Source organism: Atta colombica, unplaced genomic scaffold (assembly GCF_001594045.1).
Source record: "Atta colombica isolate Treedump-2 unplaced genomic scaffold, Acol1.0 scaffold7, whole genome shotgun sequence".
Taxonomy (NCBI): domain Eukaryota; kingdom Metazoa; phylum Arthropoda; class Insecta; order Hymenoptera; family Formicidae; genus Atta; species Atta colombica.
Genome location: NW_017259561.1, coordinates 1,577,484 through 1,590,512, shown reverse-complemented (window position 1 = coordinate 1,590,512; position 13,029 = coordinate 1,577,484). Strand labels below are relative to the sequence as shown.

The window sequence follows — 13,029 nt, the reverse complement described above, 5'->3', positions numbered from 1 at the left end:
CTAATATTCTTTTGATGTACGACTTCGTTGTGTCATCGCCAACGATTTCCAATATTATTCGAGATAATGTAACATTATGCGAGGGTCGATCGAACCAGGAGACTATCGACAGTAGATAAAAAGGTTCCAACGGAGAATTAGAGATAAGGATTGTGCGAAATTAACACAATGACTTTCGTCATCGAGAAGGCGGTAGCTTCCTGATTCGTCGTCCTGCCTTTGTTCTGCTATTATCACGAGTAGATGATCGGATACCACAAAGAGACAACGTTAGATGCTGGACTATAACTCAATTTTCAGGGAAGCGCGGTGGGACTTCCTTGAAAAAAAGAAATTGTAGAACGCGTCGGACAATGTTCGCGAATCTTTCCAATTGCGTCACCGATCTCTACGAAACGTGCGAAGACTCGCGACCGCCATTGTTCTCATACGCGTAAGCTTCTTTCAGTTAGTAATCTATTTTTTGCAGGGATATTTTAAAAAATATTTATTTTCATTTGAGATGTAATCAAAATACATATCTATATAATTCTCTCTTAATAGCAAAATTAAACAAAAAAACTTTTCAAATTATCTATTTAAATTATCGAAAGTTTTTGCAATTTTCTGTAGCTTTTAGGGTAAGATTGCCAAGAAGTACACACTTTTCTCTTATTATATATGCTATATATAACTTATACAAAAACTGTGTTTGAGCAGTAAAATGTTACTTATATGCTTTTACTGTTTTATAATTTGAACTAAAAATTTGTCAAGTATCGATTTGACATAAACTCATTTTTATAGGAGATTAATTTTATTGAAAAGATATAAATATTTTTTTATAGTGCGTACTTTTGGGCAAAAATGTATTCTCAAGAATACGACACTATTAAAAAAATGTCGCTTAGTCTATAAACAATGTTGATTAAAGTACAAAAAGTATTAATTTTTGTTTGAGTATAAATCTTTATAAATTATACTTGAAGCATTTATTACGTGCAGAATTCACATAAGTAAGTTTTCACGTGACAATCGATTCCAAAGCAATCGATCTATGGGCCCACAAAGTTAGTTTTGGCACTAGATCCAATTTTTATCGGATTTGAAATTCAAATACAAACTGTTACAAATATATAAACTGTTCATCATCGTTACTATCATCTATCACTATCTTTTATGAGCTGAATCAATTTAAAGTTTTTAAATGTGTACTTTTATGCCATCATGTCGTTTTTTGTTTCTAACATAATAATAATTATTTTTAATAAAAATTATTAGGGGCTCCATACAATAGAAGGGAAAGGAGAACAAAGAACAAGAATTTGAACCTATCAGAAATATTGTGGAATACACAATTTCTGATAGGTTGAAATTCTTATTCTCTGTTCTCTGTTCTCTATTCCTTCTATTGTGCGGAACCCTTTACAGATATTAAATAAATACGAAATAGTGACATATATGCACAACATAAATCATACAGATTCATAAAGCAACAATTTAATGTAAAAACCGATCGGTTTCGTAAAAATACAATAAGAAAGTGGTCATAATTACAAAATTTAATATATCTCCTTTATCGCTGCAGTGATCACAACTATCTTTTTGTATGTACACAGATTGGTTAATCAAATAGATACGTTCTGTGTAAATTACAGCTGCTACGATCTAATAATTGCGCCGTAAAGCTCAATATTCTTAAGCGAGGTATACTTTTGAGCGGATTAATCCAATCTACGACAAAAAAGAATCCCACCTATCGAATAAAAAAATATAAACGATCGGCATTTTGGCGTGAGCGAATCGGTCATTAATCCTGCAATATTTTTTTTTGTATTAGCGACATTCCACCCAGCAAGGTATCACAATTTTATTATTGGTTACGAAAGAACTGCGTTATACTGTGAGGTAGAACTATAGTGGTGATTTATATCATCACCGAATCGCAGCTTAAAAATTTGATGCGAGAAACACAGTTATGCAAATGTGCATTGTTGTACGTTACATGATTAATTCAGCGTGAGCCAGAGATCCGGAAATCTTAATAGCTTTCTATTGCTGATTCTGCTGACGCTAATGGCAGTAGTTTCCTTCTTAGTTTATAATGCGTGTCCGCGGATACTTTTCACGTACTACTAATTTTTCACGGCATACCGGAAGACTATTCGCTCGTGCCAAATGATGAAAGAGACAACGTAGAATTAGTCAACCGTTAAACTTAAACCTCTTTACATTGCGACAATGGTGCAGATTGTTAAATAAAAACAGATATACCGCGCACTTTCTGTTCTTTTACGGCGATGAGAACCGTGCTGTTACGCTCTTTGCGCCTAATAGTCAATTGCGATTTTCAGATTAAAGTTCTCCCGCGAATGACAATGGCTGCATTCAACGTACTCAACAATTGAGTGAGCGCTCGCTGCTATTGATGTATTCTTCTAGATCTAAAATGCTGATTGAATGATCTAAAAGAATACACTAATAACAATTGAGTGCTCACTCAACTGTTGAGTCAGCTGAACGCATTACACTTGTTAGCATATCAAAAAGTCAAGGGATACGATTTGTGCATAAGGAATATCATTTTATGCTTAACTTATTTTATAAATAAATGTGAATGCGAACAATCGCTTACACATAGAATGTCAAACATGTGATAGATAATTTACATTTACACAGAAAGTAACAAAGTAAATAAAACTGTATTTATCGAAGTTATTGCTTCATTAGAAATTTTATGGTGAATATAAGGAATAACCAAAAATTTATGATTATTTTAATTATCAGAATTGAATATGGCACAATATGAAAGTTGTACAGCATGATAACGCATATGTACAAACTATAGCCTTTGCATTTGTGACATAATTTTCAATGTTGTTCACATATAAAATAACAATTTAACATAATTTAGTAACATTTGATCGGCACATTCAACTTTAATTGTATGTATCTCACATTTTAAAATAAATAAAAATATTAATATAATACAATTAAAAATATTTATAAGTATTGTTAATGAATTTTATAGGGATTATCGAATTACATTGGTTTTATCTAAGAAAGCATTTTCAAACTTTCTATTGCAATAAATTAAAGAGAAATACTTGATTTGATTAAGCTATCAAATAACCGACTTGGTTCTGATAATATATATTTTTTATGGCATATTTTTTTTATTTTGACGGTAATATAGCATCTTTTTGAATTTATCTAAAATCGATTTTCAAGAATATATTCTTATCTTACAAATCTACAAGTCTCCTGTAATGTTATTTCCGAATAATTGTCAATAATTTATAAGTATTTATTATTTATCACGTTACCTGGATTGCAAGGAGCAGTATATATAATATCATCGATGATTCTATGTCGTATAATAACGTCAGTGCGATGTGCATCCAGGAGCACCAACATCCGCTTACTTATATTTGATTATCATACCTCATTCAAAGTTTCACCGGTCTCGATGCGCTACCTCGTGAAAAGTTTCACCAGTTTCGGAGATCGCTTCTCTTTCTTTCCTCTCCAAGCACGAAGACTGATGTCCTTATATAGATTTGTATGTACACGAAACTAATAATAAAGACGCTTCGCTTCGTTAAATGCTTATATATGTGTATTATATTTTCTTTTTCCGACCAAGCTCGAATGCAAATCTTTTAGCGTTTGTATAGACCGTAATAATTCTTTATTCCACAGAAGATTTATTGAATATTTGCTCATATATAGATCATTTATACATTGAGAATGCACAACCGTTGATAATCGCTGGTAAAAAGTCGATGTATATTTATTTGTACAATGAATTATTTGATTCTTTTCCGTCACGATTCCTATTTTTTGTTGCTGATATGTATGTTAATAAACATTTCTCAAAATTATACTTTTTTCTTTCATAAATGTTTTTACAATAAGAGATGAGAAATAATTAAAAAATAAATAAATCATAAAAAAATAAAATGCTATGCAAAGAATCAACACATAAACTATTAAAAATATAGGTGTTTTGAAAACAGAAAAGTTTTCTCTTAAGTGCAGAAAATATATTGTGAAGTCATCGAAAAATTGTAATGTTCTGTCTATAATTAAAGTTCTTGCACCAAAGGCAGAAATTCTACGGCGAGATATAAAAGTGACAGCGCCATGAATGAACGAAGACGCAATCACGAGTAAGTTAATTTGCTGGGTACGGTTTACTCCCGTGACATTCTTCTTTATCGCGATACAAGAAATGTCAGTTCCCACTCGAAGAGCATAATTACGCGGCAGAGGTAGCCGCGTCGCCACAGAAAGATAATGATATATAGTAGGGAATTAATCATTGATAGGAATGCCAGGATCTCATTCTCGTTTGAAAGGCTTGATCAACAATGAAAAGATGGACGAGCAAAGTCGAGCTTACCGAAGCGATGTTTCTTACTACAAATGTACATAGAATGAAGAATGTATTTGAGACGCGAGAGAATAAAGTAACTTAACAACTTAATAGCTATTTCTTAATAACGGTATGATGCTGCGAATATAATATGCTATGTTTATGAAGCATCACTATTGGTATTTTCTGTTATATTCATCCCGCCTGTCGACTTGCTGGCTCAGAGGCTGTTGTGCTTTTTGAGCTGCTGCGCGAGCTTCTTCCTCCTAAAAATAAACATACTGAATTTTTATAAACTATTTTTATTCTCTCTAAATCTTTTGGAGTAAAAAAATTAAGCCAGTCGTGAAAAAAAGAATAAAAATTGTTCACTATTGAATAAGAATGGCAGAATTTTACTTTTTTTTGGAATAAGATTTTATTCTTTTGGAATGAGAGTCACTTCAAAAGAATAAAATCTCACTCTTTTTTTAGTGAGACTTCATTCCTTGGAGTAACTTTTATACTCTAAAAAAAAAATGAAATCTTATTCCAAAAGAATGAAAAATTTGTTACTTTTGTTTAAAAGTGAATATATTGTATTTTTATTCTTGTTTTCAAGACTGACTCAATTTTTAGTCAGAATGAAACCTCCCTTAAAGTGAGGTTTTATTTCTAAAGATTTAGAATTATTAATTGATATTATAAATTAGGTTTTGTTGATTTAGTAATTAATTTGTCAGAAGAAATAGATTACAAAATCTATTTTTTAAAAAGATCATTTTTTTCTTTTTCAGAAGTAATGTTAACTTGATTAAATACATAACTAAGCGTTAAATCTAATTTTATTATCTATTATTGTCAGAGAATAGAATTAACGTGATATTTGTAACGCCGTTACTTTTACTGTTATTTTGTTATAAAAACGATTTGAAAATGACGTTGCAAATGATGATAACATACGACAACCAATGATAATATCAGTGTTGGAAAGTCATCCATTACTAAAAAAAAAATAACTCATTTTTTTGTAATGCATGAATCGATCAATCGATACGTTACTTTTAATTCGTTACAAAAGTAACAAGTTATTTTTTCATTTTCAATAAATTACGCGTAATATTATTTCCTTTAGTTATTAAAAAATCTTTTAATCAAATGTTCCTATTTACAATACATATATTTTTAAAATATGACCAAGATCTGTATGATATCGATAAAACTAATTATTACAATTAATTATCACTACGGTCTGCGGTGCAGTTTTAATTAGATGTAGATATCTCGGATTTGTCAATAGCTTTCTACAGTGCGTAGATAAGAATTACAGTTTTCGACAAGATAAGGAAGAGAACCAGTAGCTATTACTGATGTAATAATTAACGAGAGTTGAAAGGAAACGGCATATGAGTAACTAGCTTTTTTCTTTGTTTTGTGCAGGTCATTCATACCATACAGCGGTCTTTAACCTTTGCATCGATATGGATCGGCATAATTTCGCAAGTATGCTCATAATGTAGATAACTGAATGGCTTTTCGCAAACCCTGCTTGGAAACCGTGACCTATGCTAGCTGTGACGAAACAGAAGTTCTTCCCATAAGATCGCGGAGAATGTTTTCCATAAAGGTGAACATGAACGTGAACAAAAGTGAAGAAGAGAGATAAAAGAGGAAGAGAAGTGGGGAAAACTGTGAATGGATTTTAACTGCAATGAAGTAGTAAAGTTTTACAACATATATACGATTACTCACAATCAGTCACGTAATCTTGAATGAGTCTGCTCTTTTAATACTTTTATATATAACTCTCTAATATTCCTTTAATAGAATTTAAACTTTAATGTCAATTATAATGATTGTTATTAATGGAGTTTATTTATTTTAAACAATCCATTCAAATTAATACTGTTGCATTATTAATTAACTTTTCTAATTTTATCTGCAACAAGTAATGATCTATATCTATTTTCTAATTTTATCTGCAACAAGTAATAATCTATGTCTATAATAAATTAAATATATTTTCGAGTAATCTCCATACATCCTATTGATCCATATTTTGCAAATAAACCGCTTAAGATACCGTTAATTATCTAAATTAAATACCTATGATGTGGAATTTCATAAAATTAAACGATTATAAAAATTATAACAACTATTATAAAAATAATTATAGAGAATAATATAATGGAGGCCTAGGATGGAAAAGAAAAAGAAAGGTTATAGAGTATACTTACCTCTTGCTGACGAATACCCGCGTAGATGAGGTCGAGGCCTTTCTGGATCTCTTCACTAACAGGCGGTGGCGTGGGAATATGATCGCCCTGCGCGTGAAAGCCGGTCTCGTCGGCGGTATAGTGAATGGTGATCAGCTGTCCCTCGGGACTCGTGTATGAGAAGGTGCCTTGTTGCACGATCGCCTCCGCCCGGTCTTCACCTTCGCCAATAGTCTTGATGTACCCACTTTCTTCAGCAATGATATTGTTGCCCGTTTCGTAACTGTAGGATTCAAATCGCCCAAGGGTGTTAAATAATCGATTACGCAAAACGGACGATCCAGAAAGCCAACCAGTCCGTGTTACGTAACATTAAAATACGCGCTAGCAAAGTTCGCATGGATTCAAGGCATCAGGTAATGTCGCAGTCTGATAAATAATTGCGTCAACTTTCGATTACGTGAATACAAACTCGCATAACCAAGATTTCAAAGAATAATGATATATATTATGTAGAGCGTAAGATAAAATGTTAGATCATTAGCGAAATCTTTATGCGCACATGATGTAAGAGCAAAATTAAAGAAATATTTTTTGTCTATTTGAAATATTATATGTGCATATATAATATATTATTATTAATATTACTCATTACTCATTTTAAAAATGTTTATAAAATATAGCTGGCATTATCACTGCAATAATTTAAGAAGCTATCTTTTTTTCTGAATTGTGTAAATACATATGTAATTACCCTATCTTATAAGTTCCATCGTGTTCCTGCTGTTTGTTCCAATGTAAGATTGGGATGGGCGTGGTGCTCGTAGGTCGTCTGCTGTCAGCTTGATGTTGTTCATCATCCTGTTGATAGTTGCGTCCATGGTAATTTTGATCTTGCGCCATTGCCAATCCCAGAATCATTGCTAATGCCTAAAAAATTATAAATGTTAGTTTTCTTGATTAGCAAATGCATGATTGAGATACATTTCAAGAAAAAAATGCTTGTTTCATATTGCGATTACAAAACGCATGTGTGTTATTAAGCGTATGTATATCATATAAGATTCGGATTGCATCAGTTAATTCCTTTTCTAATCGGCATTCTAAGATTAAGGGTACTTTCCAGCAAGAGACACAGATGATACAGTGTAACATAGTGAATCATAAAATCTTTGTTGTTTGCTACTATTAAACAAAGATGAAATGATCACTATGTTGCACTGGCTGTTCAAAATTCACTGCCAATGCTGAAAATATATAGGTAACGTAAATTTTTTAGTGCTGGCAGTGAATTTTTGAACACAGCCACTATGTCTGTGCTGTAAAGTACTATAACTCAAAAGGTAAAATGATGATCGATGAGAATAAGTAGATGTAGATGAGTGTAACGCAAAAAATTTTAAAGTGGATTTATCGGTTTCTCTACTACGAAATCAGGCGATGCGCTCTCAGGAGATGAGTGAAAGTGAGAAGCAAATGCCAACGCGGGTCATTTAACTCCTGACCCGCAAACTTGTACAGCTGGGCCCGTCCCATTTCATCCCAACCTATCGTGATCCCCTTCTACATTATTCTTCGATGTCGCGTTGCTTGTCCCGTTGCGATCTTATTCGTTTATTAATTGAATCATAGATTTATTTTTATGAGAGAGAGAGAGAGAGAGAGAGAGAGATTTGGAATACCGTTTTTAAAAAAATTCTATTTTTCAATTGAATTTTGCTCAATTGAATGATTAAAGCTTAATAAAAACGAAATAGAAATAATTTTAATATAGTATGCATGAGAATATGCACAGTAGTATTTTGTATTAGTATTTTTAAAAATTGTTCATTAAAAAACAATATTGTAAATGAATGTGTTTTTAAGTGTTTGAAAAAATACTTCTAAAAAATAAGTAGAAACTCATATCAGCCTCCGGATTATGTAAAACTTCAGGATTTTAATCCCACGCAATTCTTGTTTCGTCACATCAACAATATATCTTACGCATATAAATTAATAAATGCAGATTGTCGTAATGTATCAATAACAATAGTAACTTTTTAAAATTCTATAAGGATCACGTATTTCGCTTACATGTTAAACGATTCTTCTAATTAAATTAAACATTTTTTAACTTCTGAATTTAGAAAATTCGATCAAGTTTGATAAATATAAATAAATGAATAAATAATAATGAAAAATGAATAAATATTTCTGAAAACCATGTTTTATTATTACTCTTAATTACTATTAATTTTATTTTAGAATAGATGCATTATTTCTTTTTGGAATTATAATTAGAAAAACACAAGAATTGAATAAGATACTAAAATGAGGATAAAATTATTTAATATCAATTAAATTGATTTTTACACATGATTTTTTTGCAACGCAACAATATAATACAGGGATACAAATATATAATATCGGGAACAGACAAATTAGCTTTTTCAATTCCGAAAAGACAAAGTCGCGCTTAATTGTTCCGGAAGACAGTCTTTCGCGATTACTTACCACGTATTTCATCTTGACTCGAAAGTATCTCGAATGTGTACCTCTTCAATAAGACAACGTGAATATGCGTCAGGGATACAAACGGGGTGATGGCAAACGTAGGAAGATAGTCGCAAACGAACGAGATCGACTGCGATCCCAAGAGAGGAAAGAAATCCCCTTTTATACTAACTCTCACTTTATCCCTACTCGAGAAGACGGGGCTTCGAAAGATGCTTCGTATGCTTTACGGCAAAGAGCCTACATATTTGCCAATAAACGCATGTGTGGAATAGTGGCTTCTTTCATTAAGCGTTCGTGATGAGACCTGATATTCCGATATCAAGAAGCATCTTGATCCAATTATAATATTACCATATGATCTTAATCTTGAAACTCTATCGCTTATCTTCCGATAATTATTATTATTTAATTTATTTTTTAATTATTATTATTTACAAAAACTTGTCGCTCTTAATTTTATCTATGATAAAATTAATTAAATCAGGTTTAAGTAAAATAATTAATGAATGTCTATTCATATATTGCCTCATAATCTGAAATGTTACTTTATATACTTATTGTTTTACGAAAAAGTACTCATACGTAAACGTAATAAATTATATTTAATGTTTTTATTATATTTAATATTGAAATGCTAATAGAGTAAATTCAATTATTTTTTCGCGGAAGATGATTCGAAACTTTCATGTAACTTCGCAGTTATTCTCATTTAGGTCTATATAGTTTCGCAGATTATGGAGTTTGAAACTTAGAAAAACAATGGATAAGGAACACACTCTAATATGCATACTTATATGCATCAGAATGCGCGTATAAACAACCCACGATTTGTAGGCAGGGACTGTACTTCCAATTAGCGCAATACACTTGTTTTTATGCAGTCTTCGGATTATTGCGGCTTTTCTTCTTTCCATTTTGTTAAGAAAATTAAAAAGATTCAATTCTTGTATCTTTTAATTAATAATTATGTTCCGCACAGAAATTGTAAATAATGACCCGAGTGTCATTAGGTTAAAAATTAATGGAACTAATAATACTGTACTTATGGAAATATTTTTAGTTCTAATAATTGCATGTGAGTCTGTGATGATTCGCATATTTATATATTAGAAAATAATTTATTTATGTGTTAGAAAAGATAGAATCAACGCATCAAGAATTTCACTTTAGCATGTAATTGATCAAGATTTTGTTACGGAGATGAAAATTAGCGAAAGTAAAGTCGCAATTAGTCATGTGCATAAATTAATAATTGGGAAAAGAAGCTATTCAACCCGAAAAATCATATGCGTAATATACATTATCCAAGTTTTACGCTACGCAATTCTTGCGGAATTAATTTCTTAATAAAATAAATATCTAATCATCTATAGTAGGATTAGTGTGCCTTCCCTGTATTCTATTGTCTGAAGGCGTGTAAGGAAGACATCCCGGGATTATTACGTAAACAGATAGATATGCTAAATACTTTCACGTAGAGTCGGTGAGGAGCCGTTGACTTCCGATGCGATATGAAATTCGCATTTTTATCTAGAGACAAATTATGTATGTTCAATCGAACATGGATCGATGCTGTAACATTACTTTTCACGTATGAAACTTAATGAGTTTGTCTCTCGTGTAAGATATCACTACGGATCATTGATTATCACAGAATATCAATATAATCGTTATACATAATATTTCATGTCAGTTAGTAGCAATAATCGCCATTACACAAGTTATTAAGTTACAATGTAACTTAATAAGTAAATTAATATACATATATCCTGGTAAAAAAATTTCGCTGAAATTATTTCACGTTTTGGAACATTTCAATGAAATTGAACTGAAATTTCTCCAAAAAAACATTTTTTTTTAATGTTGAAATTTTATTGAAAAGTTCTAAAACGTGTTCTAAAATGTGGAATAATTTCAGCAAAATTTTTCCATCAGGGATTATATACCACCTTAAATAAATTACCACCTTATTGTAATTATTGCTTCATTATGCAGTAAAAAAAAAAATTTTATACATTCCGATTGAAACGTGATTACGATAAGCGTAGAGGCGCGATATTATGAAATTGTTTTAACCATTTACTGATCTTTCGTGGATTAACATATTAAAAAGTTCTGGTACACAAAGACATTTTATCGGAACAATATACATAATCGGACATCACAAACGCTTGCATTTGTATATGCTCGCGTGATTTTGACAAAATATTTGTAAGAGGAAGAGAAATACATATGTTAAGCTATTAAGATTATTATCATTTTGTACAGACCTTACTTATTCTCTATTCATAATGCAGGGCAAGATTGCTGCGACGGCACTAAAATGTAATAACAATGTAATTATATATGTCATCATATCATCCGGTATAAAAAAAATAATATTAAGATGAAAAATTTTTTAAAGATTTACTTTCGTGGGTGTTAACAGAGGAGTAAGAAGCAGAACAAGGATTCAGGGGGACGAGTGTTCCAGGTGGCATATAACTGTCAAAAAGATATTGATACATAAATTTAAAAATTATAAATTTACAAGATATGTAAAACTATACAGCATGAGATAATAAGATTTTAAATCGCTAAATAATCGAATAAAGAGCGAATTTTGAACCTTAGATTGTACGTAGTATTATCCTCCATAGGATTGACAGGTGAATAATAGGGCGCAGTTTTAGCCCATGGTTTCTCGATTTGATTCGTTGGCTCTATCGGCTGATAACTCAATTTCATCGTAGTCTCAGATTCCATCGCAATATCGGATGGCTGGTACTTATGTATAGGCGCGTACGATTGAATAGGCAGTAAGCATTCGTGATCATTCGGTATATAAGACAATTTATGAATCGTGCAGGCTACAATAATTATATATGTTAGTAATAAATATATATATATGTTAGTAATAAAAAAAAACCACGAACAAAGTAGTCGAGCAATGTCTAAGATTTTTTCTTTTTTTAAATGACACGCTTTTTTGTCTTTGATGAATAGAAATAGTACTATACTTTCTCCGATAAATACGATTATAAAATGTCAGATACATAAATTATTGCAATTATAATATTTTATATATGTGTCGTTAAACACTTACATTCCAGTGGCAAGGGTGAGAAAGTAAAATTGTTCTCAGGTCGAAACTCTGTCGGTCGCATCATGCGCTTCCAAGTGTAATCGTGCTTTTGTGTAGTCTCACCTTGCATTGCTCCTCTGCCCAACAATTGTGTTTCACATGGCATGATGGATGTTTCCGGTTTAAAGCACCAGTTGCCTAGAAAACTCAACTGCAACGATACGAGATTAATGAAATTTTGAGTTTTCAAAATTTCGAGTTGAAAAATTTTGATTTAAATTTAAATCTATTAATTAAAAAGTGATCATGCAATTTAAATTATAAAAATTTCTGTAATTAATAGTAGTTAATAGTCACGTCTAAAACATGATTTGAAACGATGATGCTGGCAAATGTTTTCAATCTTTAAGAGAATAATCACTGTTATCTCAATTCGCTACAATGACATGCTATGACTTGATAGAATTAATAAGGATTATCGAATCAATCTGCGAGACGATGCATCGATTATTAAGTAATTTTAAGAAAATTATCTCGTAATCGCCACATAATAATAAACTCGAGAACATCAACCCGAATTAATGCATCATCCTCAAATTAAATTTATCGTGAAAGTACAATTCAGCATTTGCTAACCCGATTGACGGTATCGTGAGAGAGTGGGCACGGAGAGAAAATCATATTGCCAGGCTGATGAATGGGATCCGGTGGTTTGTCACCGCCATATCCGAAATAACTGAGTCGGTACGTGGTGTTGTCGTCAAAGCAACAGCCGGCGTTCAGCAAGTTTTTATTTTCATTTTGAAGAAAAGGTTCCGGTGGCTTCTCATCACAGTTAGGCCAATAACTTAATTTGTAGGTCGTGCATCCATCCATCGGCGTCACTGGGCGATGATAATCTCCCTTTTGTTTCC

The 13,029-nt window shown here is 31.6% G+C and overlaps 1 protein-coding gene across 1 annotated transcript in view; it reads right to left on the bottom strand.

Annotated features, from left to right (window-relative positions):
* Nucleotides 1-4,374: 4,374 nt before the first annotated feature.
* The window catches only part of LOC108692407, a 12,516-nt gene continuing 3,861 nt past the window's right edge, over nt 4,375-13,029 (bottom strand). The window contains exons 4-10 of the mRNA XM_018200636.1: nt 12,137-12,326; nt 11,660-11,900; nt 11,471-11,535; nt 10,089-10,159; nt 7,307-7,482; nt 6,574-6,835; nt 4,375-4,623 (exon numbers count right to left, since the gene is read on the bottom strand). Of these exons, the coding sequence (XP_018056125.1) occupies nt 4,531-4,623; nt 6,574-6,835; nt 7,307-7,482; nt 10,089-10,159; nt 11,471-11,535; nt 11,660-11,900; nt 12,137-12,326 (1,098 nt within the window). The 3' untranslated portion in view covers nt 4,375-4,530. The remainder of the gene's footprint in view (nt 4,624-6,573; nt 6,836-7,306; nt 7,483-10,088; nt 10,160-11,470; nt 11,536-11,659; nt 11,901-12,136; nt 12,327-13,029) is intronic.